The 19,448-nt window shown below is 45.9% G+C and overlaps 1 protein-coding gene across 1 annotated transcript in view; it reads right to left on the minus strand.

Annotated features, from left to right (window-relative positions):
* The window catches only part of LOC147716904 (uncharacterized), a 188,561-nt gene that overhangs the window by 126,396 nt on the left and 42,717 nt on the right, over nucleotides 1-19,448 (minus strand). The window contains exon 2 of the mRNA XM_086920455.1: nucleotides 1,491-1,676. Coding sequence (XP_086776581.1) covers nucleotides 1,491-1,676 — 186 coding nt within the window. The remainder of the gene's footprint in view (nucleotides 1-1,490; nucleotides 1,677-19,448) is intronic.

Here is a 19,448-nt window from a genome sequence, read left to right on the forward strand (position 1 = left end):
GAATCCTGATCTCTGTGGTGGTCTGGAAATGTTCTACCAGGTTGTTTAGTTCGTTTGGGATTTTTTCCAGATGGATATCTTTTATGGAGTGGAAAATTGTTTTTCCTGTTTTTATTTGCCCTTGATGCTGAGGTGTACATAGTGTATGCCTTGGTGAAGGCAATGGTAAAGTGGTCAGTACAGTCCAACAAAATAGGTGTATGGCAGTTTATATCAGGTATATAGGGTAAGGTGCACTGTGCTGCCTTTTGAATGGAATGGGGTATTGGTGATTTGTTTTATTTTCAGAATGCTGAGAATTGTGTAAAAGGCTTCCTGAATGTACTTTGTGTTGCTGGGAAGGTTGCAGTCTCCAAGGAATGTGGGGTTGATGTTTTGGATGGAGGCACAAGTAATGAGGTCTGAGATTTCTTTTACAAAGTGCATGTTTGGTCAGTTTATCTATAGATCAGACAATAGGGTGCTGTTTTGGAGGCGGAGAGAGGAAAATGGCAGGAGAGGATCTCAAAACATGTTGGTGCTGTGGAATGCAAAGCCAGAATGTCCTGTGTATGAATACAAGTTTCCCTTATATTTTAAGTGTTGAATGCTATAACCAACATGGATGAGTGGATGAGGATCTCCTGTATGTTTGTGGAGGAGGTTGTAAACCAGGTTTCAGTGATGAATAATGCATCCAGGAAGTACGGAGTGATGATGTATGCAATTTCCGTAGCATATACAACCGCAGGAATGATGAACATCAATTGAACATACCGTGCTGTGTATTTTAGTGATGATGCTATGACAGAATATGGGGGAAAATTATAATGACTCACCAAAATATCGTCAAAATAGTACTATACTAGTACAAAAAAAAACAAAAATATCGCTGACAAAAATATTGCCGTCAAACCTATCTAAATTTAACAATATCGAGCACACAAATATCAAAACGCATTATATCATCTACTATTTGAATGTATAGAGCCTGATTCACAAAGGTATACTTACATAGTCCTATCTTTTTTGCTTGGAGACTCTGCAGTCGTAATGATACTATTAGTAAAATACCTTTGTGAATAGCAAGCGATCGTAAGCTTAAATAAAAGTATACGATTACCTTTGTGAGTTAGGCGCAGAGACAATATAAACAATATTGAAACACACAATATCAACTATAATGAGATTAAAAAATAATTTCTTTTTTGAAAAATCATATAATTTTATTAGATGTTATGTTCTTTTATATCATGCTATGAAGTGTGTATTATACGCTATAAAGGATATTACATATGTATATGGTGCCTGTCAAGCAATGGGAGCAAAGTGTTGAGAGATCAGGTTGTTTCCAACCACTTTCAACACCATCTAATGGGAACCATTTGCCTTAGTAATCTCCCTTCAATGTGGTTTTACATTCCTCCACTCAAAAACACAATTGCATCACCCAGTACTCCTTTTGAATTCGAACTTAATAAACTACCCACTATTAGAAGTTTTTTGCTTACCTGGTACTTCCCAAAGGCTTTTTCTCTGTTTTTTTGGGAGTTGTCTTCATCAATAAAAGAGGAAAAAGAAGCAGCAAGATAGAGACGAGAAGGCAACATCCAATAATTATTCCATTGAGCTGAAGATCTGTCAGGTAAGATTCACAGCGGTCTCCCTTGTACCAAATGTATTCCTTCTGACTGCACCTGTGTCAAGAAAGGAAATAGTGACATTACTGGTGGGACACAGATATCTGACAAGCAATAATCCATGATGGAACTTAAACTATGGTTTTCTGGGTGGTCCTGACCTAGTTAGTATCAGATGAGAATTAAATGCATTCCAGTGGTATTTGAAAACATTAGCGAGCATCAGGACAGAGTAGTCGCCTGGGAGGAGCTAAGATGGTAAAATGCATTGTATGTCAATCTAGAAAGCGGATTATACTTTAGGACACAAATAGGCATGTAGGCCTCATTTAGAATAGGGCATTAATGGATGATCCACTAAGAAATGATGGATCCCCAGTGTGCAGCCCTGATTACTTTTATTCTCCTAATTGAGTGCTCTTCCCATAGTGGACATTTGTTAGCACAGCAACTCCATCTCCACCATTGGCTGCGCCAAGGAGCTGCACTAACTCATCCATAGAAGGCAGTTCTTCAGCCCATATTACCACTATGTGGAGCCGCCTCACAGGTCGCTCCACATAGTCCCTCTCAGATCCTCTGATGGGTCCAAGTGATACTCTTGCCCTTTCCACATGTACAACCTGGGAAGCACACTGATCAGCGCCAATCTCACCACCATCATCAACTCCTCCATCCTCAGCTGGAACCACGTGGAGGTCACTGCATTGCAGAAGAAACCATCAGCAAGCCCAAAAGATCTCAGCAGCTACAGTTGCATCTCGCTCCTACCCTTCCCGGCCAAAGAAAAATAGCAACAAACAACACTCTGCTCACCTTGAACAATACCACCTCCTGGACTCCACACAGTCAGGGTTCTGCAACAAGCACAACACACAAACTGCCCTCCTGGCAGCAACTGATGATATTTGGTCAATCATGGATGGAGGGGAAACTGCTGCACTCATCCTGCTTGACCACTCAACGGCATTCCACAATATCTCCCACAGCAACCTCATCGCCATGAATCAGGAATCCAAAGGCCTGCCATAGGTTAGATCATTTCCTTCATTTCCAACAGGACATAATGAATCAGACTCTCCACTTTCACATCAGAACACAAGAAGCTAGCCTGCAGAGCCCCGCAGGGCTCCTCCTACAGTCCAACCCTGTTCAATGTTTACCTGGCACCACAAGCAAAATAACATTGGATTAAACCCAGATCTGCGACTGGGATTGAATGTTTGACAATGTTCAGCAATCCGCCCATCATTTTTTGTGTTGCATTTTCACCCTAAGAAGAAAGGGTATGCCCAGACGGGGTCCTGTGCTCGCTACACCACCGGTTTCAAGCTAGCCTGGATGATATGGCGTGATACCCCGAAACTGGTCACAGGATGCTTGTTTTCAGGGACAGAGAGAACCTGGCCTTGCAGTTTGTGCTTCACTGCTCCCATTGGGAGTATGGTCAAGACTGATTTGCATATGGCTGGGTCTTAACTGGAATGGCTTGGTGAGCAAAATAACAATGGGTGAATCCCAGATTTGCGACTGGGGGTGAATGTTTGACAATGTTCAGCATTCCATCCATCATCTTTTTGTGTTGGATTTTCACCCTAATTTTGAAGAGTATGCCCAAATGTGCGTCCCTTTCTCTCTACGCCACCGGTTTCAAGCTAGCCTGGATGATCAATCAATCAATCAAAGACATTTATAGAGCGCACTATTTACCCGTCGGGTCTCAAGGCGCTGGGGGGAGGGGGGTGCTGTTACTGCTCGAACAGCCAGGTCTTCAACTTCTTCCTGAAGGAGAGGTGGTCTTGGGTCAGGCGCAGTTCGGTCGGGAGGGAGTTCCAGGTCTTGGCGGCCAGGTAGGAGAAGGACCTTCCTCCTGTTGTCGCTCTTCAGATGCGGGGGACGGCGGCGAGGGCGTGGTTGGCTGATCGGAGGTGGCGTTTGGGAGCGTAGAAGTGGATTCGGTTGTTGAGGTAGCTCGGGCCTTGGTCGTGTAGGGCTTTGTGTGCGTGGGTGAGGAGGCGGAAGGTGATTCTTTTGTTGACGGGGAGCCAATGCAGGTCTCTCAGATGTCCGGAGGTGTGGCTGGTTCGTGGAATGTCGAGGATGAGTCTGGCTGAGGCGTTCTGGATCCGCTGGAGTCTCTTCTGGAGCTTGGCGGTGGTACCGGCGTAGAGGGCGATGCCGTAGTCCAGTCGACTGGTGACGAGGGCCTGGGTGACGGTCTTCCTGGTCTCGGTGGGGATCCACCAGAAGATCTTCCGTAGCATGCGTAGGATGTTGAAGCACGCCGAGGAGACGGCGTTGACTTGCCTGTTCATGGAGAGGGAGGAGTCCAGGATGAAGCCCAGGTTGCGTGCGTGGTCTGTCGGTTTGGGTGCGGTGCCCAGGGCGGGAGGCCACCAGGAGTCGTCCCAGGCGGAGGGCGAAGAGCCCAGGATGAGGACCTCCGTCTTGTCTGAGTTCAGTTTCAGGCGGCTGGTCGTCATCCACTCGGCTACCTCTTTCATCCCTTCGTGCAGATTGGCTCTGGCGGCGGCGGGGTCGTTGGTCAGGGAGAGGATCAGCTGGGTGTCGTCGGCGTAGGAGATTATGTTGAGGTTGTGTTGGCGTGCGATGGCCGCGAGGGGGCTCATGTAGACGTTGAAGAGGGTGGGGCTCAGCGAGGATCCTTGGGGGACGCCGCAGATGACTTCGGTGGCCTCTGACTTGTACGGTGGTAGGCGGACTCTCTGTGTTCTTCCGTCGAGGAAGGAGATGATCCATTCCAGTGCCTTCTCCTGGATTCCGACGTTGCTGAGGCGCTGTACTAGGGTGTGGTGGCAGACAGTGTCGAATGCCGCGGAGAGGTCTAGGAGGATGAGGGCCGCTGTTTCTCCGTTGTCCAGCAGTGAGAACAAAAAGGGTCTGAAGGGGGCATCTGCACTGGGTCATGGGCGTGCTTGCTGGCTGGCTGGCTTGCTGGCTGATGAGGACTAATACCCTAAAACCGGTCCCCGCATGCTTATTTTCAGGTCCTGGGGGAACCTGGCCTGGCAGTTTGGACTGGACTGTGCCCGGGGAGCAGGGTCAAGACTGATTTCCATATGGCTGGGTTTAAACTGGAATGACGTGGTGAGCAAATGACAAGCAAAATAACGATGGATTAAACACAGATCTGTAACTGGGGGTGAATGTTTGACAATGTTCAGCATTCATCCATCATCTTTTTGTGTTGCATTTTCGCCCTTAGTGGGAAAGGTTAACACAGACATGGGTCCTGTGCTCGCTATGCCACTGTTTCAAGCCAGCCTGGCTCATAAAAGGTAATACCCCAAAACCGGTCCCAGAAAGCTTGTATTCCGGTCCAGGGATGACCTGGCCTGGCAGTTCGGGCTGGACTGTTCCCATGGGGAGCAGGGTCAAGACTGATTTACATGTGGCTGGGTCTAAAGTGGTTTAGCGTGGCGAGCAAAATAAAAATGAATAAAACCCAGATCTGTGACTAGGGGTGAATGTTTGACAATGTTCAGCATTCCGTTCATCATCTTTTTGTGTTGCATCATACAAATCCACAACATCAACATTGTCTCCTATGCCGATGACACTCAGCTCATTCTCCGGTCTCCGACACGAACAACAACACCAGGACCAATTTCCCCGCCTGCATGTCCGACATGGCTAACTGGATGTGAGAGAACTGCTAAAACTCAACACTGACAAAACAGATATCCTGATCTTCTAAAATAAAACTTCCCCTGGGACTTCTCATTGTGGCCACCTGACACGTGTACCACGCCCACACCCAGAGACCATGGCAGAAACATTGGCATCCTCCTTGATGACAAGCTCTCGATGAACAAACAGGTCAACGTTGTGATTACATCCTGCTGCCACATCCTCAGAATGTTTTGCAAGATTTTTAAATGGCTCCCCATGCACACAAGATGCACGATCTCCAAGCCCCTCATCACCAGCAGACTCCACTATGGCAATGCAATCTACACGGATACGTATATATCACGATTGTCACCATGTTGTTATACCGATGATTTAATTTCTTTGCATTGATTTGGCTTCTTGTATATCCTTTGTTGCAGTGCTCCTTGAGAAAGGACTCCTTGTCCGAAATGCATTGAAGCTTCTTTTGAGGATGATAAAAATGATTGTCAATCCTTTCATATGAAGAAAATATGAAAATATACCTATGGAAAATGCTGATTAAATTTTGAAACTTTCAAACTTTGGAACTTTATTTGAACTTCTTTGGAATTCACTGTGTTGTGTTGCAACACACAGTACCATATAAGTGTGCCCACCGCAGGGATGCGCCTACACCCCAGTAGCGCACTCAACCCCTCAATCCTTTAGGACGTACCTGAACAGTTGCGTCACCTGCAGGAGCACCTTGAATTGATTATCCTATCTACCTTCTCAGTGAACTGTCATATCCACCAAAGCTGTGCGCCGCGCCTAATAACTTCTGTTAAATGCAATCTACATCACCATTTCCAACCAACTCATGCAAAGACTCCAAACCATCCAAAATACTGCTGCCAGATTCATCATAGATGTCCCAAAAATGCTTTCATCACTTCCTACCTCACGGAAATTCACTGGCTACCCATCCAGAAATGCTACAAATTCAAGATGCTCATCCTCTGCTACAAAGTCCTCCACAACGCAGGCCCAGCCTACCTCAATCACCAACTCCAACTCTACCAAACCAACCCTCTAGAAAGCTACGCTCCACCTCTCTCTCCCTCGCACGAATCCCCAGCATCTGCAGAAGTAAGGCAGAGTGGGGGCTGAGATAAAAGGGGGGGTCCCAAAACGTGTTTTCCCCATGTTATTTTCCATAGGACGATTAGACACGGCTGCAGCCCGAACGGCTGAACGGAATTACAAGAAATTTGGCAAAATGGTAGAGTCTGATTCGCAGATCGCCCTTTGTTTAAATGGTGAAAATCCCTCCAGTAGTTGTTGAGAAAATAAAATGTGAAAAAATGTATATATCTATAAACGCGTAGCGTGAGCGCACCGTGCGAGCACCCGCCGATTTTTCGGGAAAAAATATTTGGGGGGGGGGGGGGCCTTGGGGGTCCTTGTGGGACCCCCTGAGCAGGCCTAGAGGGTCAGGGTGATTCTACCCTGCCCCCTTTTTTGAGTTCTACACATTTGTTTTTCTGCTTTCCTGTGCCTGCCAACAATTTCTGTTTTGGAGTGTTGACAGACAGTGGCAGCCAATCAGCATGCCTTTCCGAGAAAGCTGCATGCTCATTGGCTGTCAACACTTCAAACCAGGAAGTGTTGGCATCCATCTTGTGCTCGGTAGACCGAGGCACAAGACAGCAGAAAAACAAACATGTAGAACACAAAAAGGGGTCAGGGTAGATACACCCTGACCCCCTAGGCCTGCCCAGGTGGTCCCACAGGGACCCCCAAGGCCCAAATCTTTCAAAAACCCGGTATGTTTTTTTTCAAATTACCCCTGAGGCACTAAATTGCGGTGGCATAGTGATAAAGAAGTGTGGGGGGTCCCTAATCCCCCCACAATGCCCTGGGACCGAAGCCCCCGGGGCAAAGCAACGCAGCCCCCTGGTGTATACTAGATGCTCCTGGTGGGGTAGTTGGCCCCCAGTGACCCCCAGTATGCAAGGGGAATTAGTTCCCTCTCTGCAAATGCGCCAGGGAGCTGCGTTGCAGAGAGGTGTAAAAAGCGGCATAGCCTCATTACACCTCTCTGCAATGCAGCCCCCTGGCGCATACTGGAGGTTTCAGGTGGGCTAGTTGGCCCCCAGGGACTCCCAGTATGCAAGGGGAATTAGTTCCCCCTCTGCAAACATGCCCGGGGGCTGCGTTACAGAGAGGTATAAAAAAGGGTGTGGCCTCATTATACCTCTCTGCAATGCAGCCCTCTGGCGCATACCGGAGGTTCCAGGTGAGCTAGTTGGCCCCCAGGGACCCCCAGTATGCAAGAGGAATTAGTTCCCCCTCTGCAAACGCGCCAGGGGGCTGCGTTGCAGAGAGGTGTGAAAACATTTTTTTTTAATTTATATTAAAAATATGTAATGTCATTTAAAAAATAAAATATCTAAAAATAAATAATTAAAAAAATGTAGTAAATCAGTATGAAAAATATAACAATTAATGCATTTAAAAATTATCATTCACAAAACCATTGAAATTCACTGAAAAAAACATAGGTTTCAGCCACATTATAGTTAGGATTTACCATTTAAAAACCTTTGAAATTCACTGAAAAAACCATAGGTTTCAGCCACGTTATAGTTAGAAATTAGCATTTAAAAAACCTTGCAAATTCACTGAAAAACCATAGGTTTCACACACGTTATAGTTAGGAATTAGCATTTTAAAAACCTTTGAAATTCACCGAAAAAACCATAGGTTTCACACCAGTTATAGTTAGCTGGTCATTTTACTCATTCAAAACCTTTGAAATTCCCCCGTTATAGTTAGTTCAGCTAACAATAACTCGCGCGCCCGCAATGCACTGCTGATGACGTCACATATTACATCACTCATGACATGGTCAGTGAAATCACTCATGACATCACTGATGACATCTCAAATGACATCACTGATGACATCATCCTTGTGAAAGAGTGGCAGACCTCCTCTCACTCTAATATAACCTTTGATACACACATTCAAAAAAAGAAACAACAATTTTCAAGAAAATGGAGATACCAATACCAGTTACAACAATCTATTCCAACATCTATTTCCACATCCATTCATTCACCAACAGTTCTATATAGTCACTCATACATGTACTCAATCATCATATGTACTCATACACCTATACATCCTGTTACACAATGATACTCATCCATAGAGTTACTTACACACATACTCACACATGCAAATAAACTATCAAACATCCCTTGACTTGCATGTACTGCTATATACACAAACATACACATACTGACTCTCTTAAACGATCACTTATAGAAACACATACTTAGTTATACAGGAACTCTTCAAATCTCTAACTCTCATATATACTCACTTATATACACCAATACTCACATATAGTAGTTTAACACATATGTACTTAGTCATAAAGATAGTATTGAGACAGTCGTTCACTCACTAACACACCTATACACACACTCATCCATCCATACAGTCCTGCGCACATGCTGTCTTCAAAACACATATAAACAGTGAGTCACTCATTAATGCATCTATGTGCTAAGTAATATCCCCCACCAAACCATATAAACACTCAGACACTCATACTGATACTTAAAAAACCAACTAATAACCTATATAGACACTCATGTAGTTACTCACCAACCCATGCAGCCACTTATTCAAAAAATGTGTGAGACTGACACAGATGTTTACATATTTAAACATTACTCACTAACCCTTGTATTCACTAAGATACAATTAATCAGTCAGTTATACAATCAATTTTACAAAAAAAGTCATCCATTCAGACACTTACTTACCCATTTATTCTTTCATCGACCTTTAGATATACATATATAAAAAATATTTATTTTTCAGTGTATCCTAGTGAATACATGCATTAGCGAGTAATGTTTAAATATGTAAATATCTGTCTCAGTGTCTCACTTTGTGTATAAGTGGCGGCATGGGTTGGCGAGTAGCTACATGAGTGTATATAAGGGTTATTAGTTGGTTGTTTGAGTAATCAATCAATCAATCATCGCATTTATATAGCGCACTACTCACCCGGAGGGTCTCACAGCGCTTTGGGATGGGGGGTCCGCTACTGCTCGAACAGCCAGGTCTTGAGCTGCTTCCTGAAGGCGAAGTGGTCTTGGGTCAGGCGGAGGTGCGTCGGGAGGGAGTTCCAGGTCTTGGCGGCCAGGTAGGAGAAGGACCTTCCTCCTGTTGTGGCTCTTCGGATGCGGGGGACGGCGGCGAGGGCGTGGCTGGTAGAACGGAGCTGGCGTGTGGGAGCGTAGAAGTTGAGGCGGCTGTTGAGGTTACTCGGGCCTTGGTTGTGTAGGGCTTTGTGTGCGTGGGTGAGGAGCCGGAAGGTGATTCTCTTGTTGACCGGGAGCCAGTGCAGGTCTCTCAGGTGTCCGGAGATGTGGCTGTGTCGGGGGATGTCGAGGGTGAGTCTCGCTGAGGCGTTCTGGATTCACTGGAGTCTCTTCTGCAGCTTGGCGGTTGTTCCGGCGTAGAGGGCGTTGCCGTAGTCCAGACGGCTGGTGACGAGGGCCTGGGTGACCGTCTTCCTGGTCTCGGTGGGTGTCCACCGGAAAATCTTACGTAGCATGCGCAGGATGATGAAACAAGACGAGGAGACGGCGTTGACTTGTCTGGTCATGGAGAGGGAGGAGTCCAGGATGAAGCCCAGGTTTCGTGCGTGGTCTGTTGGTTTGGGTGCAGTGCCCAGGGCGGGGGGGCACCGGGAGTCGTCCCAGGCGGAGGGCGAGGAGCCCAGGATGAGGACCTCCGTCTTGTCTGAGTTCAGTTTCAGGGGGCTGGTCATCATCCACTCGGCTACGTCTTTCATCCCTTCGTGTAGGTTGGCTCTGGCGGTGGCGGGGTCGTTGGTAAGGGAGAGGATCAGCTGGGTGTCGTCGGCGTAGGAGATGATGTTGAGGTTGTGTTGGCGTGCAATGGTTGCGAGAGGGCGCATGTAGACATTGAAGAGGGTGGGGCTGAGCGAGGAGCCTTGAGGAACGCCGCAAATGACTTCGGTGGCTTCTGATCTGAACGGCGGTAGGCGGACTCTCTGTGTCCTTCCAGCGAGGAAGGAGATGATCCACTCCAGTGCCTTCTCCTGGATTCCGACGTTGCTGAGGCGCTGCACTAGGGTGCGGTGGCAGACAGTGTCGAATGCCGCGGAGAGGTCCAGGAGGATGAGGGCCGCTGTTTCTCCGTTGTCAAGCAGGGCTCGGATGTCATCAGTGGCTGCGATGAGGGCGGTCTCGGTGCTGTGGTTGGCCCGGAAGCCCGACTGTGAGGGGTCGAGGGATCCATTTATCTCGAGGAAGGCGGCCAGTTGCTTGTTGACGGTCTTCTCGATGACTTTGGCTGGAAACGGGAGGAGCGAGATTGGGCGGTAGTTTTTGAGTTCGGTGGGGTCCGCTGTTGGTTTCTTCAATAGAGCGCTGAGTTCAGCGTGCTTCCAGCTCTCTGGGAAGGTGGCGGTGTCGAAGGAGGTGTTGATGATGTCCCGCAGGTGGGGTGCGATTACGACGTCGGCTTGTTGAAGACGTGGTGAGGGCAGGGGTCAGTGGGAGATCTGGAGTGGATGGAGTTCATCGTGCGGATGGTGTCTTCGGTGCTGATCGGGCTCCAGGCGCTGAGGGTGGTGGTGGGGGGCGTTGGTGCGGGCATGGGGAGCGTTGGCTGTGTGCTGAAGCTGTTGTGTATGTCAGCGGTCTTGTTGTGGAAGTAGGAGGCGAGGGAGTTGCAGAGGTCTTGCGATGGGGTGCTGTAGTTGTTTCCGGCGTTGGGGTTGGAGAGCTCTTTCACGATGTTGAAGAGTTCCTTGCTGTTGTGTGCGTCGTTGTCCAGCCGTTTCTTGAATGCTTTTTTCTTGGTGGCGTGGATCAGTTGATGGTGCTTTCGGGTGGCGAGCTTGAGGGTGGTCATGTTGTCTGGTGTTGGGTCTCTTCGCCAGGCTCTCTCGAGGGCTCTGCAGTTCTTCTTGGAGCTCTTGAGTTCATCAGTGAACCATGGGGCCTTCTTGCTGCCGGGTCAGCTGGGCGGGGTCCTCAGTGAGGCGAGGTCGTCTGCGCAGTTGCTGATCCACTTCGTGAGGTTGTCGGCGGCCTGGCTGGGGTTCGCTGAGCTGGCGGGAGGGTGCTGGCTCAGGGATGCGGCAAGCTGTTCGGCTGTGATCTTGTTCCAGCTTCTTCGTGCAACCTGTTGCTGGTGGTGGTGGATCGTGGTTCTTCTGAAGCTGAAGTGGACGCAGCTGTGGTCCGTCCAGTGGAGTCCGGTGGCGTGGCTGAAGACGATGTCCTTGCTGGATGAGAAGACGGGGTCGAGTGTGTGTCCGGCTTAGTGGGTGGGGGTGGTCACCAGCTGCTTGAGACCGAGGTTGGCGAGGTTGTCCAGCATGGTGGTGGTGTTGCGGTCGTTGTTGTTCTCCAGGTGGAAGTTGAGGTCGCCGAGGAGGATGTAGTCTGCGGAGGGGAGGGCGTGCGGGCTGATGAAGTCGGCGATGTCTTCGCTGAATTGTGTGCGTGGTCCCGGGGGTCTGTAGATGAGGGTACCTCTGAGGGTGGTCTTGGGGTCGGTGTGGATCTGGAAGTGCAGGTGTTCGGCGGTTGTCAGGGTGTCGTCGGTGTTGGTCGTGATGCGGATGGTGTTCATGTGGATGATGGCGATGCCTCCTCCGGTCTGGTTGACGCGGTCCCTCCGGGTGATCTTGTATCCGTCCAGGATGGCGATGGCGATGTCGATTGCTGAGGAGGAGTATCAGTATAAGTGTCTGTCTGGTTTGGTGGGGTGGTATTACTTAGCGCATAGATGTCTGAATGACTGACTCACTGTATGTGTTTTGAAGACAGCATGTGTGCAGGACTGTATGGGTGGATGAGTGTGTGTATGGGTGTGTTAGTGAGTGAATGGCTGTCTCAATAGTATCTTTATGAGTAACTACATATGTTTTAAACTAGTATATGTGAGTATTGATGTATATAAGTGAGTATATTTGAGAGTGTGAGAGATTGGAAGAGTTCCTGCATAAATAAGTAAGTGTTTCTATAAGTGATTGTTTAAGAGAGTAAATATGTGTACGTTTCTGTAAAAGTAAATTTAGCGCTGTGTTTATAGCTGCATATGCAAGTAAATGGATGTTTGATAGTTTATTTGCATGTGTGAGTATGTGTGTGAGTAATTCTATGGATGAGTATTGGTGTGTAACAGGATGTATAGGTGTATGAGTACATGTGATAAGTGAGTGCTTGTATGAGTGACTATATAGATTGCGCTTTTTGTTAAATGGTGTAAATCCGTTCCGTAGGTCATGAGAAAACCCCTATAGATAATGCATGTAGTCTTCTATGCACCAGGAAACTTGTCTTTTATACCTTCAATTCCCCAATCTGTATCCTTACACTTCCAGTAAACACTATCACACTTCTGTTTCAGTATTGTAGTGACCATACAGCACTATGCGCTTATCTATACACTATTCTAAAAGAATTCATTCACTACATTAAAACCCTAATCTGCAGATGTACAATAAGTGGTACATCCCCAGAGATATGACAGTTATTGAGTACTGTGATATCACCTCCTTCTGGCGCAGGGCTTTATAATGTGATGCAGCTTCCACACACCATGGCACATCTTTTAAACTACCAGTGCATCACAAAAGTGACGCAACGGCTGTGTTAAAAGAGGCACAACGGGGTTGTAAATCCACCCGTAACACATAGATATTCATCCAGGCAGTTTCACCAACAGTGCAAATTGAAGCATAGACTTGCAACATATTTATGTGCATATGTTACATTCAAGTCCTTCGGAGGTTATACAGTATACTATAGGTAAACTGCTTATAGATTTATGCTGTAGCAGTTCCTTATAGTTCTGCAGTTTCACATTCACCAAACACTAGTAATGTATTCATTCATTCATTTATGAACTACACATTCATTCTGAGTAACTTCTATACACTAACATAGAAATTGTCAGCCTGATTCATCATAGTGCCGTTTTGTGAGTTTGAAATAGCGAATCATAAGGAATCGCTATTCCAGACTCGCAAAACGGCATTCATGTAGGAATCGCAAAAACAAAAGCGATTCCTACATATTCCTTATTTGCGATTATCAAATTGCTAATCGCAAATAAGGAATAACTCCCCATTCATTCCTATGGGCCAAAAGGCCCATAGGAATGAATGAGGAGTATTTCTTATTAAGATAGCGATTTAAAGGGTGCCAGGGGTGTCCAAAGGACACCCTGTAGCACCCCTTAAAAGTAAATACGAACCGGTGTTGCGCACACACATGTCCAAAGGACATGTGTGTGTGCAACATGCAACTTAGAAAAATGCTTTTAAAAGCATTTTTCTAAGTTTTCGCTTTTTACCACGAGGTTTGACCTCGCGGTAAATAGCGGGCCGAAATTGCGAATTCGCAATTTTAAAATGGATGATGAATTGCATTTAAGGAATCTCAAATTGAGATTCCTTAAATGTAAATCATCGCAAAATAGCGAAATCGCTATTACCGATTTTTGCATTTGGGATGATGAATCCCAAATGCAAAAATAGAGCTTGCAAAGGGCCAGATTCTGAGAATCTGGCCCTTTGCGAGCCCATTTCGGCTTGATGAATCAGGCTGATAGTTCTTTCTTTGACCAGTGAAGGTAGTTCTAAAAAGAACTGTTTTTTTTGTGTTTTTGGTTTTGTCAACATTTTTTTTTTTAAACCAAAAAAATGGAACTGGAACCCAAAAAGTGTCCAACAGGAACAAAAGAATGAAAAAAAAAACTAATTTTGAGGACAGCGATGCTCCGACTTCCTGCGTTTTATCAGGTCAATAGACTTTTCCCCATAACACAAAAGTTTATCGCAATAAATGCATAGAATTTTAATTTCACCAAAATCAGAATCAATTTGTGGGTGTGGACTGCTTGCTGAAAATGCTGCTGCAGCAGTTGATGTGCTTGGTGCAGTAGCAGGTGGGTTGTCCTGCAACCTCCGTGTTGCAGCTCGAGCAAAGTTGTTGGGGTGTAAGTTCTTCACGTGTCGCACCATATTTGTTGTGCCAAAGGAGTATTTTTTAGATGGATCACCCCTTGAAAGAGTTGTTTGGCAAATTTTACAGGTTACTTTTGGAGCATTAACCTTTTTTTGCCCTTCAGGAAAAGTAAAAAACTTCCAAATTATAGCTTCTTTCCTCTTCTTTGGAGGTTCTTCAGGAATGAAATCTCCCTCTGAAGAATGGCTGAAAGATGAGTCCATTGCTATTAGTATGGTGATCTTCCTTCTATTTGACGGAATTCTCAGAAGAGATGCTTCTTCTCAGAAAGTCAAAGTAGAATGATTAAAATGGGACGGAACTTTCAACAGTTGGATTAGGAAGTGTTATGAACCAATCAAATCTCTTCTTTTAAAGTCACATGGCTTTGCGTACGCTTACGTTGTGCTTACGGTGCTCTTATGATGCGAGTACGCATGATGTTCCACCGCAATTTGTGTAATTGCTTTTAAAAGTAATATACGATTGTTAAACGTTTTAAAAAACTATTTTCATAATTACCCTACATAATGTGTTCTGTTAGTATGTACATTAAATACATAAATATATGTTTTTAAACAATTAAAAACATTTGCGCCTTTCACGTACGGGGCGCCGTACATGACGTCACATGGAAGCTTTGATGCGACGCATAACGTAAAAGCGTATTTGTAGCGTATGCGCGGGTACGCGCTGAGTATGATTAGCAGTACAAAGTATGGTGCGATCACCCTCTCAGTGTCAAATCAGAGCACAGGGAGCGCTACGAGAATGGTTACAAGTGGTCACTCATTGGAGATCCCGATTCTGGGCCTGCCTCTGTGCACATGATAACCCCGCCCCCGTCTCTCTGTTGTTAATTGTTGGTGCACACACTCACACTTGCACATGCGCGGTTAACGCCCGTCCACACTCCCCAGATGTCTAAGCCTGGAAGCCACTACATTAGCCAATGTCATTCTCGTAGAGCGCAAAAACGCTACCAATGACGGCCCTAGGCTTGGTTTGGTCAGCCCCCGCGGTTCCCATATAATGCGGGCACTGACGTGAGCACGCTCTCTTTTGCCTGCCTGTGCTACGGTAACAGACAGACTCTCGTCGTCGTCGATTGTACTACAAACTGTTTGCTCGAGCAGAGGAGGACTTGTGACACTCCGCGTGGTGTTACTGCTGCTGCCGCCCAGCCAGGCCACCATAGGCGCAGTGACGGCGGCGCCCGCGCCCAGCCCACACCAGGCCCAGCCAAAGCCCCAGCCTTTGAAGACAAGACAAGAGACGACAGAAGCAAAGGTAGGAGAAGCCGTCACACATTAGCCTCCGCTGTAAATTGTACCTGCATCATAGTATTTTTTTTTTACTGTGTCACGTGGCCCTCCAAGCTCTGTTTTGCTATATTTTTGTGCGCCACATGCTTTGTGCTTCATTGTATTTGCTCCCTCCTAATCCTCCCATGACTTTTAATATTTATTGCTGCCTCACGTGGCCTTCCCAAGCCTCTATTCTTATTGATCGTATACGGTTGATCGGAATATTTCCTTCTGCATCACGAGGCCCTCCTAGGCCTTTTTTAAATAAATTGTGCGTGCATGAATTTCTGTGTTGTATTTTTGAAGTATCACGTGCTTTAGCCTGTATTGTTATAAATTGTGCATTCATAATAGTAATATTTTTTGACTGCGTCACATGGCCCTCCCAGCTCTGTTTTGCTTTATTTTTGTCCACCACATGCTGTGTGCTTCATCGTATTTGCTCCCTCCCAATCCTCCCGTGACTTTAATTATTTATTGCTACCTCACGTGGCCTTCCCAGGCCTCTATTCTTATTGATCGTATATGGTTGATCGTAATATTTCCTTCTGCGTCATGGGGCCCTCTTATGCCTTTTTTAAATAAATTGTGCGTGCATGAATGTCTGTGTCTTATTTTTGAACTGTGTCACGTGCTTTAGCCTGTATTGTTATAAATTGTGCGTTCATAATAGTATTATTTTTTTACTGCGTCACTTGCCCCCTCCCAGCTATGTTTTACTTTATTTTTGTGCACCACGTGCTTTGTGCTTCTTCGTATTAGTTTCCTCCTAATCCTCCCGTGACTTTATTTAGGATAAACAGGAATATGTTACCTTTGATTGTAATGACATACAAACCAAGACAGGATAGAACACTGCAACTCAAGCACATTACAAAATGGTACAAAGCATGTCATTGGAATGTTGGGTATTAGGATAACATACACAACTCACTTATAAAATGATTTCAGAAACGTTCTACTTTTTCGGCGATAAGGATTACTAATATCTTTCCAAGAAGATTTGAATATTTAAACAGGTAAACTAAGAAGTAAAGAAAAAAAAATAAGAGGTTAAATCTCAGCATGCAAGAATGGATGAAAAGGGTGGTCCAAGTTCTGCAAGTACAATCGCCAGTGGAGACCTTTCAAGGGCGGATACACGCAAGGTGTTCTATAATGTGCAATATGTTGTGGTGGTACCACCACACAGAATGCACAAGAGCAGATAAAATGATGGATTGTATGTGCTTGGACTATGATGAGAATGTTGGAGGACCACGGTCAAGTGCAAAGAATAAATACTTAAGACATAGCAAATGAGGAGGCAACAAGGGCCAGCAGGGTCTAAGAGTGGTACAGCCTGGGTTTCTTAACCCGTGTCCTACCAATTGTGTGGCAAACTTAAAACAGTGACGACAGGAGTGCCTTACTTTGACTTCCCCCATTACGTTGTCTATTAGGATGGAGGGAGGGAAAGGAAAGGAGTAAACTACATGTCTGCAGATGTACTGCTATGTTCAGGATACTGGATCAAGCACTAAATAAACAAAGTCAGATACAAAAGAAGATACACAAAAGAAGGCTGCACAAAAGATACACAAATAGGACAGCGAATCTTCAACACAAACTGGTAAGTCAGCAAAAGAACAAGAAAACTAACAACACTGCAATGCCCTACAATGTAAAACACATTGTGATGAGAGGTAGAAAGATACTGTACATAAAGCGGAATTCAAATAAAGACAAAGTTAAAAAGGTACATGGATGACAAAGTCACTGGGGTAATACTCTGTTGCCCAACACAAAAACAAAATGCAGAAATTATATGTTCGAATGTTTAAAGAGCTGCAAAGGGGTTACACAAACACCATTACCCTAGTGAACACACACTACCAACCTAGAATCGGCCTGTATAACCTCCCTTTAGACTTAGGGGGTACACAAAATCACGGGGAGAAGAAATACTATCTGTTCCCCATCAATGGTAGCCGAACCCCAGTCAACACACACTGCCAACATACATTCATAGATTCAACATAGATAGTAAAAAAAAAAAAGCCTCGCATTAATTTTTTTATAATCCCTGGGGACCCCATCCCCCGGGACCCAAAAATAACATTGGGGACCGTGGGGGAAACCCCAATACCCCCATGGTCTCAGCCGGCTCCAAGCGTCCTTCGAGAACCGGCATTGCTTTGTCAGAGAGAGCAGCTTATATGCTGCTCTCCCTGACAAAAAGCACTCTGCTTTCCTACTTGAAAGAGAGAGCAGATTAACTTGCTCTCCCTTTCAAATACGAAAGCAGTTTGCTGTGGTAAAGTGGGAGCCGCGACGCACCCGCCCTACCATAGCAAACAGCAGTGTCCCAGGGGTAGGCACTCCGGGACACTGCAGGAGCCGGCCCTGGGAGGTGGTGGTCCCCAGGACAATCAAGGGCTCCACGAGGAAGGCAGCCCGACCCCCTCCCAACATTAAAAAGCCCCGGGAGGTGGTGGTCCCGGGGGCTGGGGGGTTTGTGCCGTCAGGGACCCCCCTATTTTAAATATTACTGCCCCAGGAAAGTGGCGGTTCCCGGGGTGTGTGTGGGGGGGGCTAAAAACATACTTTTAAAAACAACTATTTTTAAAAAAAAGCCCTGATGGGGTGGCGGTCGCCCGGGCTACGGGGGGCCGTGAGCCCCCACGCATATTTCAAAATAAAACCCTGAGGGTGGCGTTCCCCAGGGCTCAGAGGGCCTTACAAGCCCCCCATTATGGAAAAAAATTGCCCCCAGGATTTGGCCCCCCCCCGGGGGCTAATTAAGAATAAAATGGACTTCCAGTTGTTTTTCCTTTTCCACCGCGTACGCGTACCGTACGCTTACCCAGCGATTTCTTATAAAATAAATATGTATATTTGGGCCTAAAGATCCATGTGAGACCCCCTGAGCAGGCCTAGAGGGTCAGGATGTTTCTACCCTGCCCCCTTTCCTTATTTTCTAACTTTCTTTTACTGTTTTTTTGTGACTCGGTTCTACAAATAAAAAAATAAAGATAATGAGAATACTGTCATTAATCTTAAATACCTAGACCTGAACACTGCAGAAACTCAACTCTTGTCTTTGGGTTTATCTTATTGCCCTAAAAATGGTTTCAAATATGTCCAATCTAGGATTGATGTTTTTAAATTTATTCGAAAACTCAAACTTATGAAATACCACTCCTTGAACAAAACAAGTAATCAGGCAACAAACATCTTGCAGGACTCTCAACCAAGCAGAAATATTTCAATATCTGACCCTGAAAACAGCACACTCTCTTGTAGATTCGGAAAATGATAATATTGAAAATACACAAGAAGTGCTAAAATCTATGTGTATTAGGAGTGGCAGCGCCGCTATGAGTCCTTTCTGCCCTCGTTCAACTTTCGTCCCCATGATGCCTAGGGACGCTATTGACGTTTTCACTGATCGAATGATTGAGGACCTCAAAAATTTGAACCGTACTTTGGCAATGAACCAAAAGCAAAGGAGTTACAGACACAAACAATGAAATGAAATGAAATGAAATGAAAAATTATATTTGTATAGCGCGTAACTACCCGGAGGCCTCGCAGCGCTTTGACTGATTACTGTGGCGAGCTACAGGGTAGATTAACACGCTTTTGCAAACAGATGGGTTTTCAAAGCTTTCCTGAATGCCATCCGGTTGTTATTCTCTCTGAGATCCAGAGGGAGAGAATTCCAGATTCTCGCAGCGGTGTGCGAGAATGAACGGCCGCCCCATCGGGCCTTGTTGATTTTAGTTGTGGTTGGTAGATGCAATGCACCAGAGCGGAGGGCTCTGGAAGGAGTGTAGGGCACAACTAGGGGA

The sequence above is a fragment of the Lissotriton vulgaris genome, chromosome 5 (genome assembly GCF_964263255.1).
Source record: "Lissotriton vulgaris chromosome 5, aLisVul1.2, whole genome shotgun sequence".
Taxonomy (NCBI): domain Eukaryota; kingdom Metazoa; phylum Chordata; class Amphibia; order Caudata; family Salamandridae; genus Lissotriton; species Lissotriton vulgaris.